The following is an 18,527-nucleotide window of genomic DNA, read 5'->3' as shown; positions in this document are numbered from 1 at the left end:
TGAGGTTTAGACAACAGATGGAAAAACTGAAAAAACCAACTGATTGAGGGAATGCCGCCGGAGACTAAGACGTAATGTCAGAGTAAGTGTTCTCATGAGGACAGATGCAAAAACTTGGTACCTTCAGCTTTCCAGGAAGCATTAAGTGAGTGGAAATTATTTAAGTTGAAGTACTGCTTTCTAACCAAGTTCATAATGTCCGCTATATTTTAATAGAATAAGTACAAATAAAAAATTTAAAATCAACTATAAATAAAGTGCCTATGCATATACCATCATCTAACTAATCATTTGTGGATTTAATTTAACAGAGAATATTGTAGTTGCCTCACTGTTCTTCTTTGAAAGTTCCTTCTTTATTTTTATAGCAACAAGCAGAAGTTGGGTGATTTTGAAAAGTTTCTTTGAAGCAATGTTGATTGGCATTTTTTGGACAGCAATAGAAGGTATATGAATTTTGCAACTAAAGCTATCTGGTTAGGGAGATATCATGTGGGCTTGGGCAAATCATAGAGCCCTCTGACACTAAATGTCCTCATTTGAAAAAGGAGATTGAAGTCTTGTCTATTGTGAAAAATTAACTGAGGTATACAGCATGCTCCATGTGGTGAATTCCCAACCCCCTCACCCAGCGGGGCTAGGTGTTTCTCTGCCCCCTTCCCCAGCACCCTGTAACTATCTCATTGTCCAGTACTGCAATTGTCTGGTGAGTTAGCTCACGTTTCTTCAGGCCATGGGCTGCATCTTGTTTGCCATTGTACGCCCAGTGCCTATCCACGCTACCTGGGCCACACTAGGCGTTTAGCAAATGATCGATGAATGAATGAGTGAATCAGACATTCAAGGATGGCTCACTTCTCTGAATTTGTGTACTGTGTATTAGACAATACAGATATGATAGAAAATTTCCATCATCACAGAAAGTTGCATTGGACAGGGTTGCGTCAAATGTAACATTAAACAGTAGCCAGACATAGTTTTGGATGAAAGAAGGATTTTTACAGAAACGGTGCAGGAATTACATGTTCTATTTGCTTAAATGTGTGACAATTATCTTCTGGGAATGCTGCACACTCATCTTAATGTGACTTACTTAAATACAATTGCACAAGATGCAGACCCTACCCATTTACCATAGGTAACAATAAACCATCTTTATGGTGAGTGTTACAGAGGCTTCTTAGGGTTGTAAAGGGTAATGTGACCAGACCAAGATTTTCTAGAACAAGCTGAACTGTAGTGCAAGCACAGTGGTAAACGTGGCCCAGGGCTAAGAGAGCTCCAGTGGATCTTCTAAAAACTCTACTTGTGAATAATTTTAAATCAAGAAGTGGGTTGGCCTAAAGCTTTGATATCTTTCCCTTTTTTTTAAGATTCTGTGACTTTATGAATTAAACGTTTTAATAACAATCCTCAGGAGGACTGTGTGATAGTCAGCTAAGTGAGAGATGCAAAAAGGGTGACATCACAGTCAGAGGAAAAGATACCAAAACATTTTCCTGGGTGAGGAGGCAGCCACTGAACTTGATATTTAGGCGTCTTGCTAATGTTGATCCCTTTGAAGCAGTCAGAAGAGGCTGTCCCACAGGTGAAAGGATGAGAGGTCATTTGAAACCAGTGTGGAATCTTTTTCAGTCTCTGAGGAACTTGCTTGCCGAAGAGGACCCCTCACCCTCTATCTTTGACAATATCTGCATCTCTGCACAAACCCTGCCTTGGTTGAAATGCAGAGGACAATACTTATTCACCAAAAATAGATCATTATTTTATTTTCTAAGACTTGAAACAGCAGTGAAAGAATGTTTACATCAGCAAATAAAATGTTCTTCTAATTTATTTCCCATCCCAAGCAGCGTTGTCCCTTTTGACGTCCAACTTGTCTGCTGTTTTTACTGTCCTGGTTCTGCATTCAAACAAACCTTTATATATAATTATCAAAGTGTCTAATTAAACTTTCATCACAATGCATTATGAGAAAAGAAGCTTCATTCAAAAGGTTACACACTGAGTTGTCTGCCTGGATGCCCCATCTGATCAACAGCAACTGTTAACTTTTAATAGAAAGATACTTCCTCCTGCTTTCCCCCAAAATTTGTGTGTTGAAGGCCTAACCCCCAGTACTTCAGAATGTGACTATATTTGGAGATAGAGCTTTTAAAGAGGTGATTACGGTAAAATTCGGTTACATGGGTGGGCCCTAATCCAAGATGACTGGCATCCTTATGAGAAGAGGAGATTAGGGCACAGACACACACAGAGGGAGCACCATGTGAGGACACAGGGAGAAGCCAGCCACCTGCAAGACAAAGACAGAAGCCTCCGAAGAAACAACCCTTCTGACTCTTCGAACCCGGACTCCTGGCCTCCAAAACTGTGAGAGAATACACTTGTGTTGTTTAAGCCACTTAGTCTGAGGTACTGTTATGACAGCCTGAGCAAACTAATAAAGACGCCAATAAACAGAAACTGATTTCCTCATTTCTGGCTGTGGGGTTGAGACCTAGAATGGAACTAAACACATGAGCCCGAATTTAAAGCTCAAGTTCAAAACCAGGAAGCAGACTCAGTAGAGGAGTAAATGACCTTAACATTTTCCCTCCCACCCCATGCATTTGCTGTCTTATCCTTATGACAATGAGAAATCTCTAAATACAAGAAAAACTCGCCTGAGAAAAGCAGAGGACAATAAAACCAAATGAGTTTTAATTAAACCAAATGGTTTTAATTAGAGTCTTTATGCAAGACAAAAAGCTAATTATTAAGGTGACTAGAGCAGCAATAGAAAAACCCAAGTAGCAATCAGTTTAATGCTTGTCATTTCCACGGTGAATAATGAAGTTTGTTTTTCAAAAATCCAAAGTAAACAATAAGTGAGCATACAGTAAAGAGCTAAAAGTTAAACATGTGACTAGACTCTCCTGCTATTTATGCCACATGAATGTAAAGACCCGGAATGTTTATTTTGGCAATAATTTCTGGCAAGCAAGACTGTTTGCATATGAGGTTACTATTTGGGTATGAGCTGGGGTGTGATGTACTCATTTTCCCAGCCTTAGAGACATACTAGAGTGAGATAACATATACATATTATATGTATAATATACATATTTTTGGGGGGAGGGTGAAGAAGATTTGCCAATCTTTCTCTTTTTTGCTTGAGGGAGATTGTCCCTGAGCTAACATCTGTGCCAATCTTCCCCTACTTTATATGTGGGAAGCCACCACAACATGGCTTGATGAGTGGTATACAGGTAGGTCCACACTCAGCATACAAACCTGTGAACCCCAGACCACCGAAGCAGAGCATGTGAACTTAACTACCACGCCAACGGGGTGGCCCTCTAGAGTGAGATCGTGTTTTGGGGCTTCATCTTTCAAAGCAAACTAATCACCCTAAAAAAAATGCAGTTTCTGTCTTCCTCTTCAAAATTAGCCCATTCAGCCCCAACAGCCTGTTACGCAATGCTCAGCTTATTGAAATGTGATTTGGAGAGGATAATAAGGCAGTAATATAATTTATTAATCAATGTAATAATAACTAACAAGCTGCCAAGATAATTTTGCACATATAGCCTGTTTAATCCTCATCACAGCCCTTGAACTATTATTTCCCCATTTTAGTGATGAGGAAACTGAGATCCTAGGAAGATGACCTCTTGTCTCCCAGCCAGGAGAGTAGGGAGTAATGTCCTCTTCTGAGGTAGGACTAAAGGTTATTTTGAGATTTAACGATAGTGTGGGGGAATTGAGGGCAGTCTTGAGGGAGCAGCCATAACTTACCAAAAAGAAATGACCAAAGAGCCCCAGGAAGGTCAGTAGAAGATATTAGCTTCAGTACTTAGTAGAACAGAGCAGCACGATTTTTCAACTGTATCTAACCATTTCAGCAGCCAGAGAGAGTGAAAGAGAGACAAGACCGGAGACTGCAAGGTAGAAAGGAAAAGTGGAGGTGGGAGGAGAACAATGAGAAAGCGTGTCAGAGAATGGAAAATTGGAGAGAAAAGAAATTTCAAACAAAGAGGAAGTTTTTGTGACTTTGATTATGCTGGAAGTGAGAGAGATTTATCAAAGGAGAGGAGAATGTGTAGAGATATTAGGCAAATAGCCAGAAGAGACAATAGTGAGAATCAGTGAGATACGCGTGCTCTGCTTCAATGTCCCCCAACGCTGAGTCTCTGAGTTAGGGCAGGTTGAGAGGCCTTGGCCTTAATGCAGATGTCCTGCGCTCCCCAGTCCCGCTCTCTGTAGCCTGCGGAAAGACAATGCACGCAGCGAAGTGCCGCGGGAACGCCCTCACAGCCCTGCTCCTCTGAGGACAGTAACAGACCGAGGACCCCATTTGCTACGCTTGGAAATTCATGAGCGCGTGGCTGCCGCTGAGCCCCCGCGGGCTCCTCTCCCAGGCTGAGCGGTGGGGATCCGAAGGCAGACCTGTTCCTGGGAGACGCTGCGTCCTAGGTGGGAGGACCTCGGTTCAGGGTCCCCCCTGACGACTGCGCTGCGTTCACACCCACCCTCCTCTCCCTCTCTCCTTCACTCCGGGTCGGACTTACATTTCGAGTCACAGCTCCCCCAGGCTCCCCGCCCCCTCCTACTGCCTTTCCTCAGGCCTCTCCCCTAATCAAAATCCTGGCGTGTTTAATTCCGTCTCGGCAGCTGCAGCACAGAGAACTCAAAATACCACAAAAGTGTTTTACTATTCTTCACATGTGTAAGGATGCTGATATAATAAATACAAACACTTGTAAGTATCACTAAATTTATAAGCCGTTTTTGTTATTATGTATTTATATCTCAGTCTCTACACTTCTTCTCAGCCCTCCCGCTGTCACTCTCCTCCAGACTTCCGTCATCGTTCCCCAAGGTCACTGATCCTCCTAAGGGTCTCCCTGAGTGTACCCTTGCTTCCTTCTAATCCGGTCCCCACGTGGTACCCAGGGAATGCTTCCTAAATGCAAATCTTTAACAAACAAAATCTTTCCTGATTCTTTTCGTGAAGGAGCAGGACTTAGGATAAAATCATTATACAATTCTATTCCTTCTCCCATGGCCCTTCGGACCTGCATTTCTGCACCTACTCTCTCCATTCCAGGATGAAATCTCAGGCAGGTCCTGTAGATTTTCTGATAATTCTAGAAAAAAACCCAAATAAGCCCTTTGCTTTGGCATGTAAAATCTAGTCCTGGCTAACAATTTCCAAACCAATCGCGTTACATCTAAGTGAAATGTTTTCTCTCCCACCCCAGCTTGACCCGTCTCAGCTCAGAAGCCTCTGGATGTGAGGGCTGCCGGCCTTTGCTCCTCCCCACGCTGGCCAAGTTCTACTCATCTTCAAGTCATGGACGTGTCACTTCCACGGAGAACGTTCCCCTCCACTTTTTCACCCTAACCCTTAATAAATAGTAAATATGAAGTCATGTCAGTGAATCATTGTTTAATATTTAATGTTTTTCTCCCCCACTAGACTATAATCAACTTGAGGGCAGAGACTGTGTTCATTTTGCTGATGGGCTAAAGCCTGGCCCCTTAATTGTCACTCAACAAATATTTTTTTGATAAATGAACATAAAAAATTTTTCTTAATGGATATTGGAAAGTATGACAACTATCATGTAAGTGTAAAGGATGTTAAAAGGGGGTCCTTTTTTAAAAAACTGTTCGGAAAACCTGTTTTCGTTGCTTACAATGATGACACTAAGGCCGAGCGTGGGCTTCCAAACATTATTTCTCCCCCAAGCACAGGCTCAAGTGTGTGATTTGGAAAAAGAATTTGGGGATCAAAGAATCATAGCTTGGAAGAGAGGCAGCATCAGAAATGTGAGATAGAATTCTGTTTCTCAAGTATTAGTCCTTGATTTAAACGATGACCCATCCCTCAGGAAGAAAACTCAGAGGAAAGGATGGTATGGGTCCCTTGTACTCTATCTGTTGCTCAGTAAGGAAATGGAAAATGAGGACCAAGAAGTGCAAATCCTGAAATGAGCATTTTCCTCTGGGATGAGTTAAGTGGATGAAGACCATCCAGATGAGACAGTCTTCCCCGGCCTGCACTGAGGACCTACAAGTCTTCAAAAAGAGACGGAAATCTGGATTTGAATGTGAAATATCTTCTGGTTAAATATGGATAACTAATTTAACTTTTTTCAAACTATAATGATGCAGGCCAAGCTCTTTAGCCAAAATTTGCATCCTTTGTATTATTAAACCTTCTTCCTTTGCTCCCAATCTTGCTTTTACCCTTTGCTTTGACCCAGGGTCTGCTCAACTCCTGAATTCTTGGGTTCTGCCTCCTGCTCTAAATGCCATGTGTGCCCTTGATTTTAATGAAAAACCTCTCCATGAGCAAAGGTTAGGTGAGGTTAGTATATTTTTCAGGTCTGGATCCACATATTGCCGAGACCTCCAATCCTAGCACCAGACCTCCAGGCCAGCCCCCACAAAGAGCAAGCGGACAGGGCTCCATGCCAAAAAAGAGTGACAGCCCCCAAAACATCCTGGGCCCTTGCCAGATTTGTGCAAGCCTAGCCTATCATCTTGCTGGCAGAAGAGTGAGATGAACAAGAACTCAGAGGACCCACAAAAGTCAGAAGCTATCAGTACTAAAAACAGCTCAGACATCATGGAGCCTTGTGCCAAACTTGATGCCAAGACGAAGTGCTGAGGTAACACCCCCGATGTCTTGGTTGGCATCAGAAAGAGATAGTGGTTTAGATTCTTCCTTTAATTCTGGGCTGAAATTCTTAATTCCAAGGAGGAAGTGCAGTAGGGAGAAGGAGGGGCCCTCAGAGCAGGACTAACTCCCAGACTCTGATCTACGGGCACAACTGCCAGCTTTGGGCATGTGACATTAGATCATCGTCCTTATATTTGCTAACACAGTTTTGAAGCCTCATTTCCAGCTCAGGGCTCTTGGCCAGAGCTCAGCGTGAAAGAAACAAAATAATCATAATGGAGACTGATTGCAGAGGAATATGTCAATGAGTGTGACATCCATGAGGATTATGCCTGGGGGAGAAGAAGTGTGCAAAACTGAATATGGAAACTAATAGTTGTCAGAATTCTTTTCCCCAAACCCCACATGCTCCTGTTTAGTTTTATAATAAATATCAATTACCCAGGAGGAGAGGAGAGAGTCAACATCTATCACAGGACATCTGGCTTTGAGAGGAGAACACAACCTGTGAAACTGAATCTGTGCAGCTTCCATTCTCCAGTGGTCTCAGGAAGTCTTGCATCCAGGGAAAGGAATCACTTTGCTATTTTATTTTATGGTTGTATTTATGGTTTTGCATAAAACTTTTTGGCTGCATAACTGGCTTCCCTCTTTTACAGCCAAAGATCCCACTGAAATGTGAAATGTACCTAAAGTTAGCAAAGGCAAAGTGTCACCCCACCTCTCAGATTCCATGTGGGCTTGGAGCAGTGGGACAACATCATACAAAGCACAGGGCAGAGGAGCCGAGAGACGGGGTTCTACTCCCAGCTCTGTGCCTGCAAGGTCATTCGTTTGTGACCTGAGGTAAGTCACAATGGTCGTCTCCGTCTAGACTGGGTTGTCTTAGGTTGTCTGTCTTTTGATTGATGGGGTAGAATGAGGTCATCTCCAAGATCTTGCAGTAGCCCTACGACTCTGGTGCTGGACTCGGGCTGCCATCTGAGACATAGACTCGTGGGCCTCATCTTCCAGTCTTTATTCCTATAATGATGTGTGAATCCCTGGAGGGTGGAGCTTTGGGAAGATACCTTGGAAATTTCCCCGTATTTTCCTCCTTCCGATGAAAGGGTTCACAGAGATCTTTATACCGTTTCTGCCTAGTAGTCCTGAGAAATCTCTCATTTCTCTGGACCAGAAATAAAGGTTTGGAGAATCTCTTCAAAGAAAGCATGGAGCCCTCTCTCTGCTGGAGCCCTGGAGGCCCCTTGAGAGCTCTGAAAGCTCCCTCCTACAGAGCCATCGGAAGGAGGATCCAAGAAGTCTGCTGACGGCCAGCTGAGGCCCCATTTTGAGCCATCTGCACATACTTTGGAGAAATTGTGCTCTTTCAATGAAGAAAAGCCACACACATATAAAACATACTAGCTATTTGCTGACCCGCTGCAAACCACCACAGTCTCTTCGCACCAGTGCTTCTTCCAAAACATAAACTATACCCCAACAGACATAGAACTTCCATTTAAACATCCGAGGAAATATTTTCAAGCTCCTTGGAAGCTAGATTGACAATCACAGCCAGCCTCTGACTTCCTTTTTAAATTAATGTTTATATTGCTGTTTCAATTATCTGTTTCTGCGTAACAATTCACCCCAAAACTTAGTACTCAAGAGAACAACGATTTATTATTTCTCATGATTCTACGGGAGAATGGGAAGATCCTTCTGCTGGGCTCGCCTGGACTCGCTCCTATGGCTGCATTCAGCTGGAGGGTTGGCTGGCCTGGAAGGTGCCCGCTGCCTTCACTGATGTCTGGCAGTTGGTCCTGGCAGTTGGTTGGGGGACCTTGGTCCTTCTCTGTGAGGCTTCGTATCATCCAGTAGGTTAGACTGGCTTCCTTACATGGTGGCTTTAGGGCAGCACTTCTAGGGAATAAAGTGGAAGGCACAGGGCCTCTTATGGCCTAACCTCAAAAGTTGTACAACATTATTTCTGCCACATCCATTGGTCAAAGCAATTTACAGGCTCTTTCAAAAAGGGATTGATTGGAGAATCAAATGGCTGGGCATCCACTCCTAGGAATATGGGAGGAGTGATACAACAAAAAGACCTTTCTGTAGTCCACTACATTTTACCACCTCCTCTTGGGCGTGGGGCAGTTTCCATAGGCTTGTCCTGCTTTACAGAGGCTCCTGTCAATCTTCCCCTAGACTCATCCGCTTCCTGAATCTGAGCCCTGGAATCCTCCATCACTTCTCTTTAGCCAGCACACAGAGACAGAGAGACAGAATAACAAATGGGGAAGAGAGTACTGAGCTAGGATGGCTGCCGTGGCAGGTGATCCAGGGTGAATCTGATTATGCAGACTTGACCTATGTCCCTTTAAACCACTCCACTGAAATGCTACTTCCAGAAAAATCCACATGCCTGTGCTTCTTCTATCCTCCACCATGCTCCTCCTCTTTCTCTTCATTTCCTCTTCTCTACTGTCTGCATCTCCAGACACTCTTCTTTCATACCCCTCCCCAGAGACGCTCCCTATAATCATTCTTCACCCAGTATCTCTCTCTTGCCTTTGATCTTGTCCACATCCAACAGCTGAATCTGCTAGTCAAGTATTACCACAATTAACTTTACAATAAATAATGCCAAGAACATACCATTGTGTTTATTAGACATTTCCAGCACCCAAAGGGACAACAGCTTTGGACAAATCAATCCACTCAGCCACTCTGGGATACTCCTTTTGACCAGTAGAATGCAAATGTTCCTCTTACGGCCAGCTTGTGCCTGATTGGAACCTTGATGAGTAAAGAGACTTTATGGTTTCACAGCTAATTGAAAGCATCAACTCATCAGTTTTTTCCCTGCTTGATGATGCAGAACTCTGCAGTCTTAATCAGGTACCTCTGTAACCCTTGAGCAGATCCCATGATTGTTTTTGAGGGACTTTTTGCCCTATCTCCAAGCAAACCCATGACTAATCTCCATGCAGGGTATAGAGCCTCTCAATTTTTATCTGCATCTCATTTTTACATCTAATATCAACTTGACTGATTTCTGATGTAGTATGTAAAGTATCTGAACCCACAAAATGAAACAGCAGCACTTCAGTGCCTCATCAGAGAGCTCTCCAACTCTAGTCGAGAACAGAGCTAGAAACTTGTGTTTGAGAGACGTGCAAATTTCCTGTGGCTCTTGGTTTTCTTGGTCACCTATTATTTTTTCCGATGCACCATGAGTTTCAAAAAATTAAGCATACATTCAAGTGCAATTTATAAATTATAAACTCATACTGATATATTATGTTTACTATAAAACATAAAAGAGGAAATGTTAAAGAATGAGAAAAAATATTTTTTTAAATAATATTTTTAAAAAGAGAAGCTCTGTTATTTACTTCCTATAACCCATTTGGTTACTCTGTGCAGCTTTAGGGTTCTACATTCCACACTGAGGACCCCAGCTCTGGGTACAAGGGAAGTCGTAGGAAAGCAGGGCTGTGCCCCAGCCTCATCTGTAACAGGCGACCCTGTCGGCCCCAGTCCCTGCCTTCACTTTCTCGACTGCCAGCTTAGTTTTACTCAGATTTATGGTCCCCCTCTTTGCAGCCTCCGCTCTATGCTACCAACTCTTCAAACTTTATTTGTAAGATAAAAGACAAAGTAATCAGCGGAGAATTATTGGATGGGGAGAGGAGTTAAGAAGATTAAAAATGTGCCTCCCTCTTTGGGTCATTGGGAACGCAGTGCGCTCTTGGAAGAGGGTAGCTCTAGAGAGAGAAGAATGCTGAAAGACTCCACTTAGTTTATCTACAAATTTTGAGGAACAAAGGCCTTTCTTCCACCTTCTCTGTGTAGGGCTTTCTGAACATTTTCTGGGAATGCTAAGGTAGAAGCTCTCCTGTCCGGTGGCTGACCCAGGCAATGTCCCTACACGGTAAGCAGTGCCTACCAAGGGTGGGGGTGTGAAGCAGGGCACGCTGTCTATAGAGATTGTGAAAAGAATAATAAATCCAAGTATAAGTCAATTTGATTTTCATTATCACCATACACTGGCAATTCTAAATAATGTCAATGGTAAAATATTTCTCCCCCAAAACAACGTTAGTCTAAACAATTTCTATGATTACTGTTGAATTTTAATAATAATACACAAGTTTCAAATTAGCATTCTTTTTTTTTTTTTGGTGGGGAAGATTGTCCTTGAGCTAAGATCCATTGCCAATCTTCCTCTTTTTGCCTGAGGAAGACTGTCCCTGAGCTAACATCCATGCCAGTCCTTCTCTGTTTTGCATGTGGGTCACCACCACAGCATGGTTTGATGAGCAGTGTGTAGGTCCGTGCCCAGGATCCGAACCCGTGAATCTTAGGCCACCAAAGCAGAGTGCACAAAGTTAACCACTACAACACTGGACTGGCCACCAAATTAGCACATTTCTATTGCTTGTCTTTTAATAAGCATTGTTTTCCACTTGGAAGTTAATTTAGAGAACCTCCAGTTATATAATGGGCCCCTATGTACTTGGCCTCAGCTATATGCCTTCATTTTTAAAGCAAGTTCTTAACAGTTCAGAAACATTCAGGTTTGCATTTGTGTCTCCAATCTCTGTGCTACTGTGTATCCTGCAGTTAAACAGTAGATGCTAAATAAACAGTGATAGCCCAGGGATTGTAAAGACCAATTAACAGGACTTGAATTACATGAATTTGGTCATTTTATATGATTATGTGGAATTTAATTGTGTTTAAAATTTAATCTCAAAGAGCATGCAAACTGACAGGTATAATGTTTTTGTTTGGTAAATGCAGATTTTAGTTCACACAAAAATATTATACTGAATTTAAATATATCTTTAAAATTGACATTTGTTCTTTTAATAGTTATTTTTTGTCTTAAAACCAAAGAATGAATAAAAACAGAATGATTATTACTGATCATTACATAATAATTATTGAAAGTAATTTTGTTATATAAAGGATGGGGGTGTTAAAAATGATCCCCTCTGAGTGTGAAATACACTAGGCATGCTGCTGACTACGGGTGTTGTCCAGAAGTGATGGTCTCTCTACATGTTGTCCAGTCTCATTTTAACCCAAAAGCACTCTTGTGTGATCTTGTTCTCTTCACTTTCACTGCCATTCCCAACAAACCCACTAGTCAATGTAATTCAATTCATATCTCTAAACCAATGTCCTTCTGGTCACCCACTTTCCAGCCTATTGCTTTCTTCTTCTGATCTCTAAAAAAAAACCTGATTTCTCTTCTTTTGTTAGACTATCTATGCTTTATTTTCATCTGTGTACTGATTACTCTCAAATTATGTCTCTGACTCTCATCTTTCCCCTGTACACCAGGGTTTACCCAACTCTTTATGCTACAGCTCCACCTGGATGTTTAATAGGCGTATTAGATTGATCATGCTCAGGGCCGGCCCCATGTCTGAGTGGTTAAGTTCTCATGCTCCACTTCGGCATCCCAGGGTTTCGCTGGTTGGGATCCTGGGCACGGATATGGTGTCACTCGTCAGGCCATGTTGAGGTGGAGTCCCACATGCCACAACTACAAGGACCCACAACATAATACACAAGTATGTACTGGGGGGATTTGGGGAGAAAAAGCAAAAAAAAAAAGAAGAAAATTGCAACAATTGTTAGCTCAGGTGCCAATCTTTAAAAAAAAAAAATTTATCATGATCAAATATAATATAATGTTCTTGCCATATCTACTGTTCTCGAAGGAACCTCCATTTCAGTAAATGACATCCTCTTCAATAAGTCATTCGGAACGTAACCTTGTGATCCAATTAAAAATGGACAAAAGACCTAAATGGCCAGCAGGTACATGAAAAGGTGCTCAACATCACTATTCATAGGGAAATGCAAATCAAAAGCACAATGAGATATCACCTCACACTTATTAGAATGCCTGTCATCAAGAAGACAAGAGATAACAAATGCTGGCGAGAATATTGAGAAAAGAGAACCCTTGTGCGCTGCTAGTGGGATTGTAAACTGAAACAGCCACTAGGGAAAACAGTATGGAAGTTCCCCAAAAAATCAAAAATAGAACTACCATATGATTCAGCAATTCCACTTCTGAAAATATATCCAAAGGAAATGAAAACGCTAACTCAAAAAGATATCTGCACCCTCATGTTCATAGCAGCATTATTCACAATAGCCAAGACATGGAAATGACTTAAATGTCCATCAATGGATAAATAACTAAAGAAGTTGTGGTATATATATAAATACACATATATATACAATGGAATATTATTCAGGCATAAAAAATGAGGAAATCTGCCCTTTGTGACAACATAGATAGAACTTGAGGGCATTATGCTAAATCAAATAAGTCAGACAGAGAAAAACAAACACTGTATGATCTCACTTATCTGTGCAGCCTTAAAAAAAAAATCAACTCAGAAAAAGAGATTAGATTTTCGGTTACCAGGAGGCAGCGTGGGCATGGAGGGGAGAGGGAATTGATGGAAGGTGGTCAAAAGGTACAAACTTCCAGTTATAAGATAAATGCATACTAGGGATGTAATGTACAACATGAGGACTATAGTTGACACTGCTGTATGACGTATGTAAAAGTTAAAGAGAGCATACTCTGAGAGTTCTCATCACAAGGAAAAAAAATTTTTTCTTTCTTTTGATTGTATTTATACGAGATGATGGATGCTAACCAAATTTATTGTGTTAATCATTTCACAATATATGTAAATCAAACCATTATGCTGTATACCTTAAACTGATGCAGTGATGTATGTCATTTATACCTCAAAAAAACTAGAATAAGAAAGAACACAACCTTGACCTTTCACTACTCTCTTTCTCGTATACCCCACTTCAGTAAACCCTAAAGGGACTCAGCCTTCTCTATATAACCCAAATCCGTCCAATTCTCACTCCTTCCCCAACCACCATCTGAGACCTGGAACTCTACAAAGGCCTGCTGCCTGGTTTCCTTGCTTACGTGTCTTCCATCCAGTCTTTTCTAGCACAGTGGCCTTTGTAAGCTTTATAGAACATAAATTATCTTATGTTACTCCTTGGAGCAAAATGCTGCAGGAATTTCCTGTCAAATTTACAGTAAAACCCAGAACCCTCACATTGGCTTACCAGCGGTATTTAACCAGGCCCTGGTTGTATTTTTGACCTCTTTTCTGACTTCTCTCCCTTATTCACTTCACTCTCTCCAGCTACACGGCCTTTGCTGCCTTTCCTTCAGCACACCACCATTTCCCCGCCTCAGGCTCTTTATGCTTGCTTGCCCCTTAGCCTGGAACATTTGTCCCAGCTTTTCCTGTGGCTGACCCCTCACTTCTGCAGGTCACTGCTCACAAGTGACTGTCTCTGAGACGCCTTTCCTGAACACACTGCATTATGCACAACAGCACAGAGGCACGCCAAATGCCTTGCCTTAATTTCTTTTTCTTCAGGGCATTTTTCAATATTTGACATACTTTGTATTTATTTTCCACACTAGAATGTAGTCTCAAGAGGGCAAGGACCTTGCCTGCGTTGCCCACAGCTGAGTCACCAGAGCTAGAATTGGTACACGGAAGCTCTATAAACAGTCATTGAATTAACAAATGAATTAATCTACCCAACTTCTGTACAAAATCCAAGTCTGTGCTCTTTCTTACTCTGTATCACTCCCTTCTTCGACTCCTATATGGTAATTAAGAAAGCACTCTTGGCTTTTTGCAAGGCATCACTAAGCCTCATTCTCAAAGTTGCCTGAGAAACATATGGAGAAGAACTTCCAGTTCGTTAGAGGGCATCTCTACAGGAAGGCAGCAAGGCTGGCCACAGCGGAAGCAGAGCCAGACTTCCCCACCTCTGACTGCCTCCAGTGGTGGTCTCTGCTTCTTCATCTGCTCTTGAATCATGAGATTCAAGCATGGTGACCATATGCTGTCCCAGAGGATGAATCATAGCACTCTTGCTCTTCTTGGCCATACACAAGTCTTCTATCATTTATTCACTATTCCAGAATCTAAAAGGCTCTGAAAATCTAAAATAGCCCCCAAAGTTTGAGGTACTCATTTGGCAGCAAAGCCTGATGTGGCCTGGCATCAGGTTATTTATGGTCTTTATTCCACGTTTTGTGACTATTCGTAAATTTTTGCAGCAGACATTAATATGTGTTTGATTACAGGATGTTGCCCCAAACCTCCTTGGTAGTCTAGTATAAGAAACTGAATTTGCACTCTCTTACCTTCAAAAATCTGAAAACTTTTGAGTTCTGAAACACATCTGGGCCCAGCCATCTTTACTAAGAGCCTGGGAAGCCCTACTGAATTTTTCAGCCTCATGTGGTAGACAGGGAGGTCAATGTGACTCAGAACTGAAGAATGAAATTTAAGAAGAAATCTGCTTGATCTTCTAGGGAAAAATCTAGCTTCCAACATGAAAAGGAAAAGCCTCCAAAAAGAATGGCCTTACCCCACTCATTCCTTCCTTCCTTCCTGCTCAGGTCTCAGCAGAGGATGTGATGGCTGCTCTCTGTGACCCTGAGGAGACAAGATCAAGCATGAAAAGCCAATGAACTGAAGATGGTGGAGAAAAAGGGGAAAAGGTCAGGCTGGTAATGGCCACGTTGAGCCTCCAAAAGAACCCTGGAATCAAGCACCAAGCTTCTGGTTAAGTAAGGAGTAAATCAGTTTGCTTGTAAACCAGTGGAAATCAGGTTTTCTGTTACTTTCCCATAGATGTGATTAGCCAGGGACAATAAAATGATGTCTAAACAGGAGACAAGCCGGCCCTCCCTCAGCTGACCATAAAGTCACCTCTTCCTGATGAAGGATCCAACAAGAGGCCTATCAATATGGGGCAGTCAACAGAAGGCGCAAGCACTGGCCTTATCAGTCTGCTAAGAAGAAAGGAAATGGAAGAACAGAAAGGACAGGGGACTTTCCTTGGCAGAGAAAGGGAACAAAGGTCGCCGTTGCTTATTACTGACACATTAACATTTATCACAGCTGTGTGTCACACCCCAGCTGGCACAGTTCTTTGAAAATGTACTGGGGAGTGTGTTGGTATGTGTGCACACTTGAGTAATAAGGGGTGGCCAGGACAACACCACAGGGTATAAAACCTCCTTGCTTGACCAGTCTTTGCAGACCTTCTCTGAAACTTTTCAGTGAGTGAGTCTACTCTGCAGCCACCCTCCCTGCTTCTCCAGACTGCTTAAAGAAATCCAGCTGCTCCACACTGTCACTGCCACTCCTCCATCTGTTCTCTCTTGAGACTCTCTGCATTCTCTTCTCCCTTCCTCCCCAACCACACTGGAGCTCAGACATCTCAGCTTCTTTCCATCTTTCTTCCCAGTCCCAGGACACTGCCTTTCTGCAGGATGAAGGTTACCTCTTGCTTCCTTCTCATCCTCATCCTCCTTCTCCAGCTGATGATCACAGGAAGTACTGAGTGTTGTTCAAACTCCGTTATGGATGGAAAGATAAAGAAAGCTCTCATCAGTCTAGGTAACTGACAGGAGTTGGGGGGAAGTGGGCGGGTGACCCCTGATCTAACTTCTCCTCTAGCCCATGCCCAGATCCCAACCTCTAATCAGTCTACTCAAGCCCAATCTTCCTACACAGGGCTTTTTCCACTCCCTTATCACTGTTTGGATTCTTGGCGAAAGGTTCAGGTTTCCCTACTGATAATGAGATTGATGACAATGAGGAGGAGGAGGACAGTCACAAAAATTTATGAACGCTCATTACAAATGAGATATAATGCAAAGCTTTACATAGATTACTTCACTTAATTTTCACTTTGTAAGGTAAGACAACTATTACTGTCATTTTACAAATGAAGAAAGTAAACCTTAAAAGCCTGATTATGGACTCAGTGCCACCTCTGAGGCAGAAGGGGATTTGGAAAGGGATTATGGGAGACAGAGACTATGGGCCCCTTCTCTCCCTCAGGGTTCAATCCTTCTGCCCTGAAAAAGAAGATCTCATGTACCAGTGTCAAGAATTCAGGCAAACTGTCCTCCTGCCCTGCAGGTGAGTAACTCCTTGAGGAGAGATGGCAGGTAAGATGTCCCATGCCCTCCCTTGTCCACCCCCAGGACCTACACCTTCCCTTGTCTCACATTTGTATGAGCCTGCAGCTTAGTCACAACTCCTGGTTCCCAGAGCCCTCTTACCCATTCTCCTCTCCCTCAAGGATGCTACTGAGGGATCTTGGGTTTCTGCCTCTTCCTTTCAGTCCTTTCATGACCTCATATACCAGCCCTTCCTCCCCTCAATTGTCCTATTATGGTCATGTCACCTACCACTCCCCCATCCTTCATTTCCTTTTCCCCATATAGTCCCCTGTTTTGTTGGGTAGGGGCTAGCAAAGAAGTAAATTTATCATGAATGTAAGTAAACAGAAACACCCAGGCCCCTCACTTTCTTCCATGGCCATATACCTAAATTTGTTTTAGTAATTTTTGTAATTCTTTTTCTTAAAGAAGATCCTCAGAATTGAATTATTTTTTGCCCTACAAAACCTAGATCCACCCCTGGGCTGCACAGGGATGAAAAATGGTTATGGATGGAGCTCCCTCCTCTCAAAATCTAAGCGCTCTGATGTCTATGTCTCATGTGCCTGTGCAGGGACTGTTGTCACCAGCTGTGCTTGTGGCTATGGTTGTGGTTCTTGGGATGTTCGGGGGGAAACCACGTGCCACTGCCAGTGCAACCCGGTAGACTGGACCACTGCCCGCTGCTGCCGCCTGACCTGAGAAGGAGGAGGATGAGAACCCAGTTGTGTGACCACGACTGGTCACACAATGAAACCATGACCCCAAACAGGAAACCTGACTCAAACTGTCCTTTTCATTTGTTACTACCCTGCCTCTTGGATAATAAAAACAATTTCTGCATCTCTCTGTGTTTATATTTCTGATGTTACTGCCCTGGCTAAGGACTCCTCTAGCCGGAAAATATTTCCAGAATCCCAATTACTCCATCTTGGCAAGGATTAGGAAAAACTTGGGGAAAACGGAAAAAACTAATATTGACACTCAAGTCCTTTCATTATTTTACAAAAGGATAATGACACTGTAGCAGGCATTTTGCTTGGCACTGGAGGTACAGAGAAAAAGTAACACGCATGCCCTTATGGAGCTCACCAATCAGAACAGGGGGCTTGGCAATTCTTGGAAGCGTAGCTGGCAGGCTTGCAGGGCTGCCATGAATAAAGAAAAGGGGAGAAAGAGAGAGGCTGGAAGACTGGACTAAGCAGAGAACCAGAGCCAAGGCAGCTGCTACCTCTCAGGACACACCCTGGAGATTGCTTCAGGCTCTTTCTGAAGGCTTGACCCTCCCAGATATCTTAGAACCCAAGTACTGCCAAGTACTGTACTATCTCCTAATCCTGGCTGGGTGAGTCTGATGCACAGCTATCTTCCCTGACATCCCTGCTCCTCAGGAGTGCTGCCTCTTTCCCTGCTCCCAAGACCACCTATTCCTACTTTCTCTTCTCCTTTTCCTCTCTTCCCCTCTGGACCTAGGAATTGTTTTCCATTTTCTCTTCACTTTTGCCTTCATCAAAGGATGCTGCCTTCCTACAGGATGAAACCCTCTTCCCACCTCCTTCTCATCCCCTTTCTCCAACTGGTGACCTCAGGGGATGCTCAGTGCTCCTTAGATTTTGCTGTGGGTGAAAAGATAAGAGCAGCTCTCAGTGAACTGGGTGACTGATGTTGGAGGGGGTGATGGAGATAGGGACAGTTATATCCCTGATGCTCAATCCTGCTACTAGACTCCACCCCATTTCTCAACCCATCTCCAGATGGCCACCTCTACCTAGAAGATCATCCCAAAGTCCCTGTCCTCTCTATGCCTCATGGGCTCCTAGAGAC

General features: G+C 43.0%; 1 protein-coding gene across 2 annotated transcripts; it reads left to right on the top strand.

The window, feature by feature from the left end:
* Positions 1 to 15,749: 15,749 nt before the first annotated feature.
* RETNLB (resistin like beta) lies at positions 15,750 to 17,530 on the top strand. 2 transcript variants are annotated; one of them, XM_046659268.1, is made up of 4 exons: positions 15,750 to 15,812; positions 16,001 to 16,152; positions 16,600 to 16,680; positions 17,278 to 17,530. In XM_046659268.1, the coding sequence occupies exons 2-4, from the start codon at positions 16,026 to 16,028 to the stop codon at positions 17,403 to 17,405; spliced, it is 336 nt and encodes a 111-aa protein (XP_046515224.1). In that variant the 5' UTR covers positions 15,750 to 15,812; positions 16,001 to 16,025; the 3' UTR covers positions 17,406 to 17,530. The 2 variants fall into 2 exon arrangements, with proteins under 2 accessions (XP_046515224.1, XP_046515223.1); XM_046659267.1 differs by having other exon boundaries at positions 15,812 to 15,816.
* The last annotated feature ends 997 nt before the right edge of the window (positions 17,531 to 18,527 follow it).

The sequence above is a fragment of the Equus quagga genome, chromosome 4 (genome assembly GCF_021613505.1).
Source record: "Equus quagga isolate Etosha38 chromosome 4, UCLA_HA_Equagga_1.0, whole genome shotgun sequence".
NCBI classification, from domain to species: Eukaryota; Metazoa; Chordata; class Mammalia; order Perissodactyla; family Equidae; genus Equus; species Equus quagga.
The sequence above is the reverse complement of the archived record's forward strand: the minus strand, read 5'-3'. Positions and strand labels throughout refer to the sequence as shown.

Coding starts and splice junctions, on each gene's coding strand:
- RETNLB (XM_046659268.1), top strand. CDS start 16,026: ATGAAGGTTACCTCTTGCTTCCTTCTCATCCTCATCCTCCTTCTCCAG. Junction 16,153..16,599: donor GAAAGCTCTCATCAGTCTAG/GTAACTGACAGG, acceptor TCTCTCCCTCAG/GGTTCAATCCTTCTGCCCTG. Junction 16,681..17,277: donor ACTGTCCTCCTGCCCTGCAG/GTGAGTAACTCC, acceptor GTGCCTGTGCAG/GGACTGTTGTCACCAGCTGT.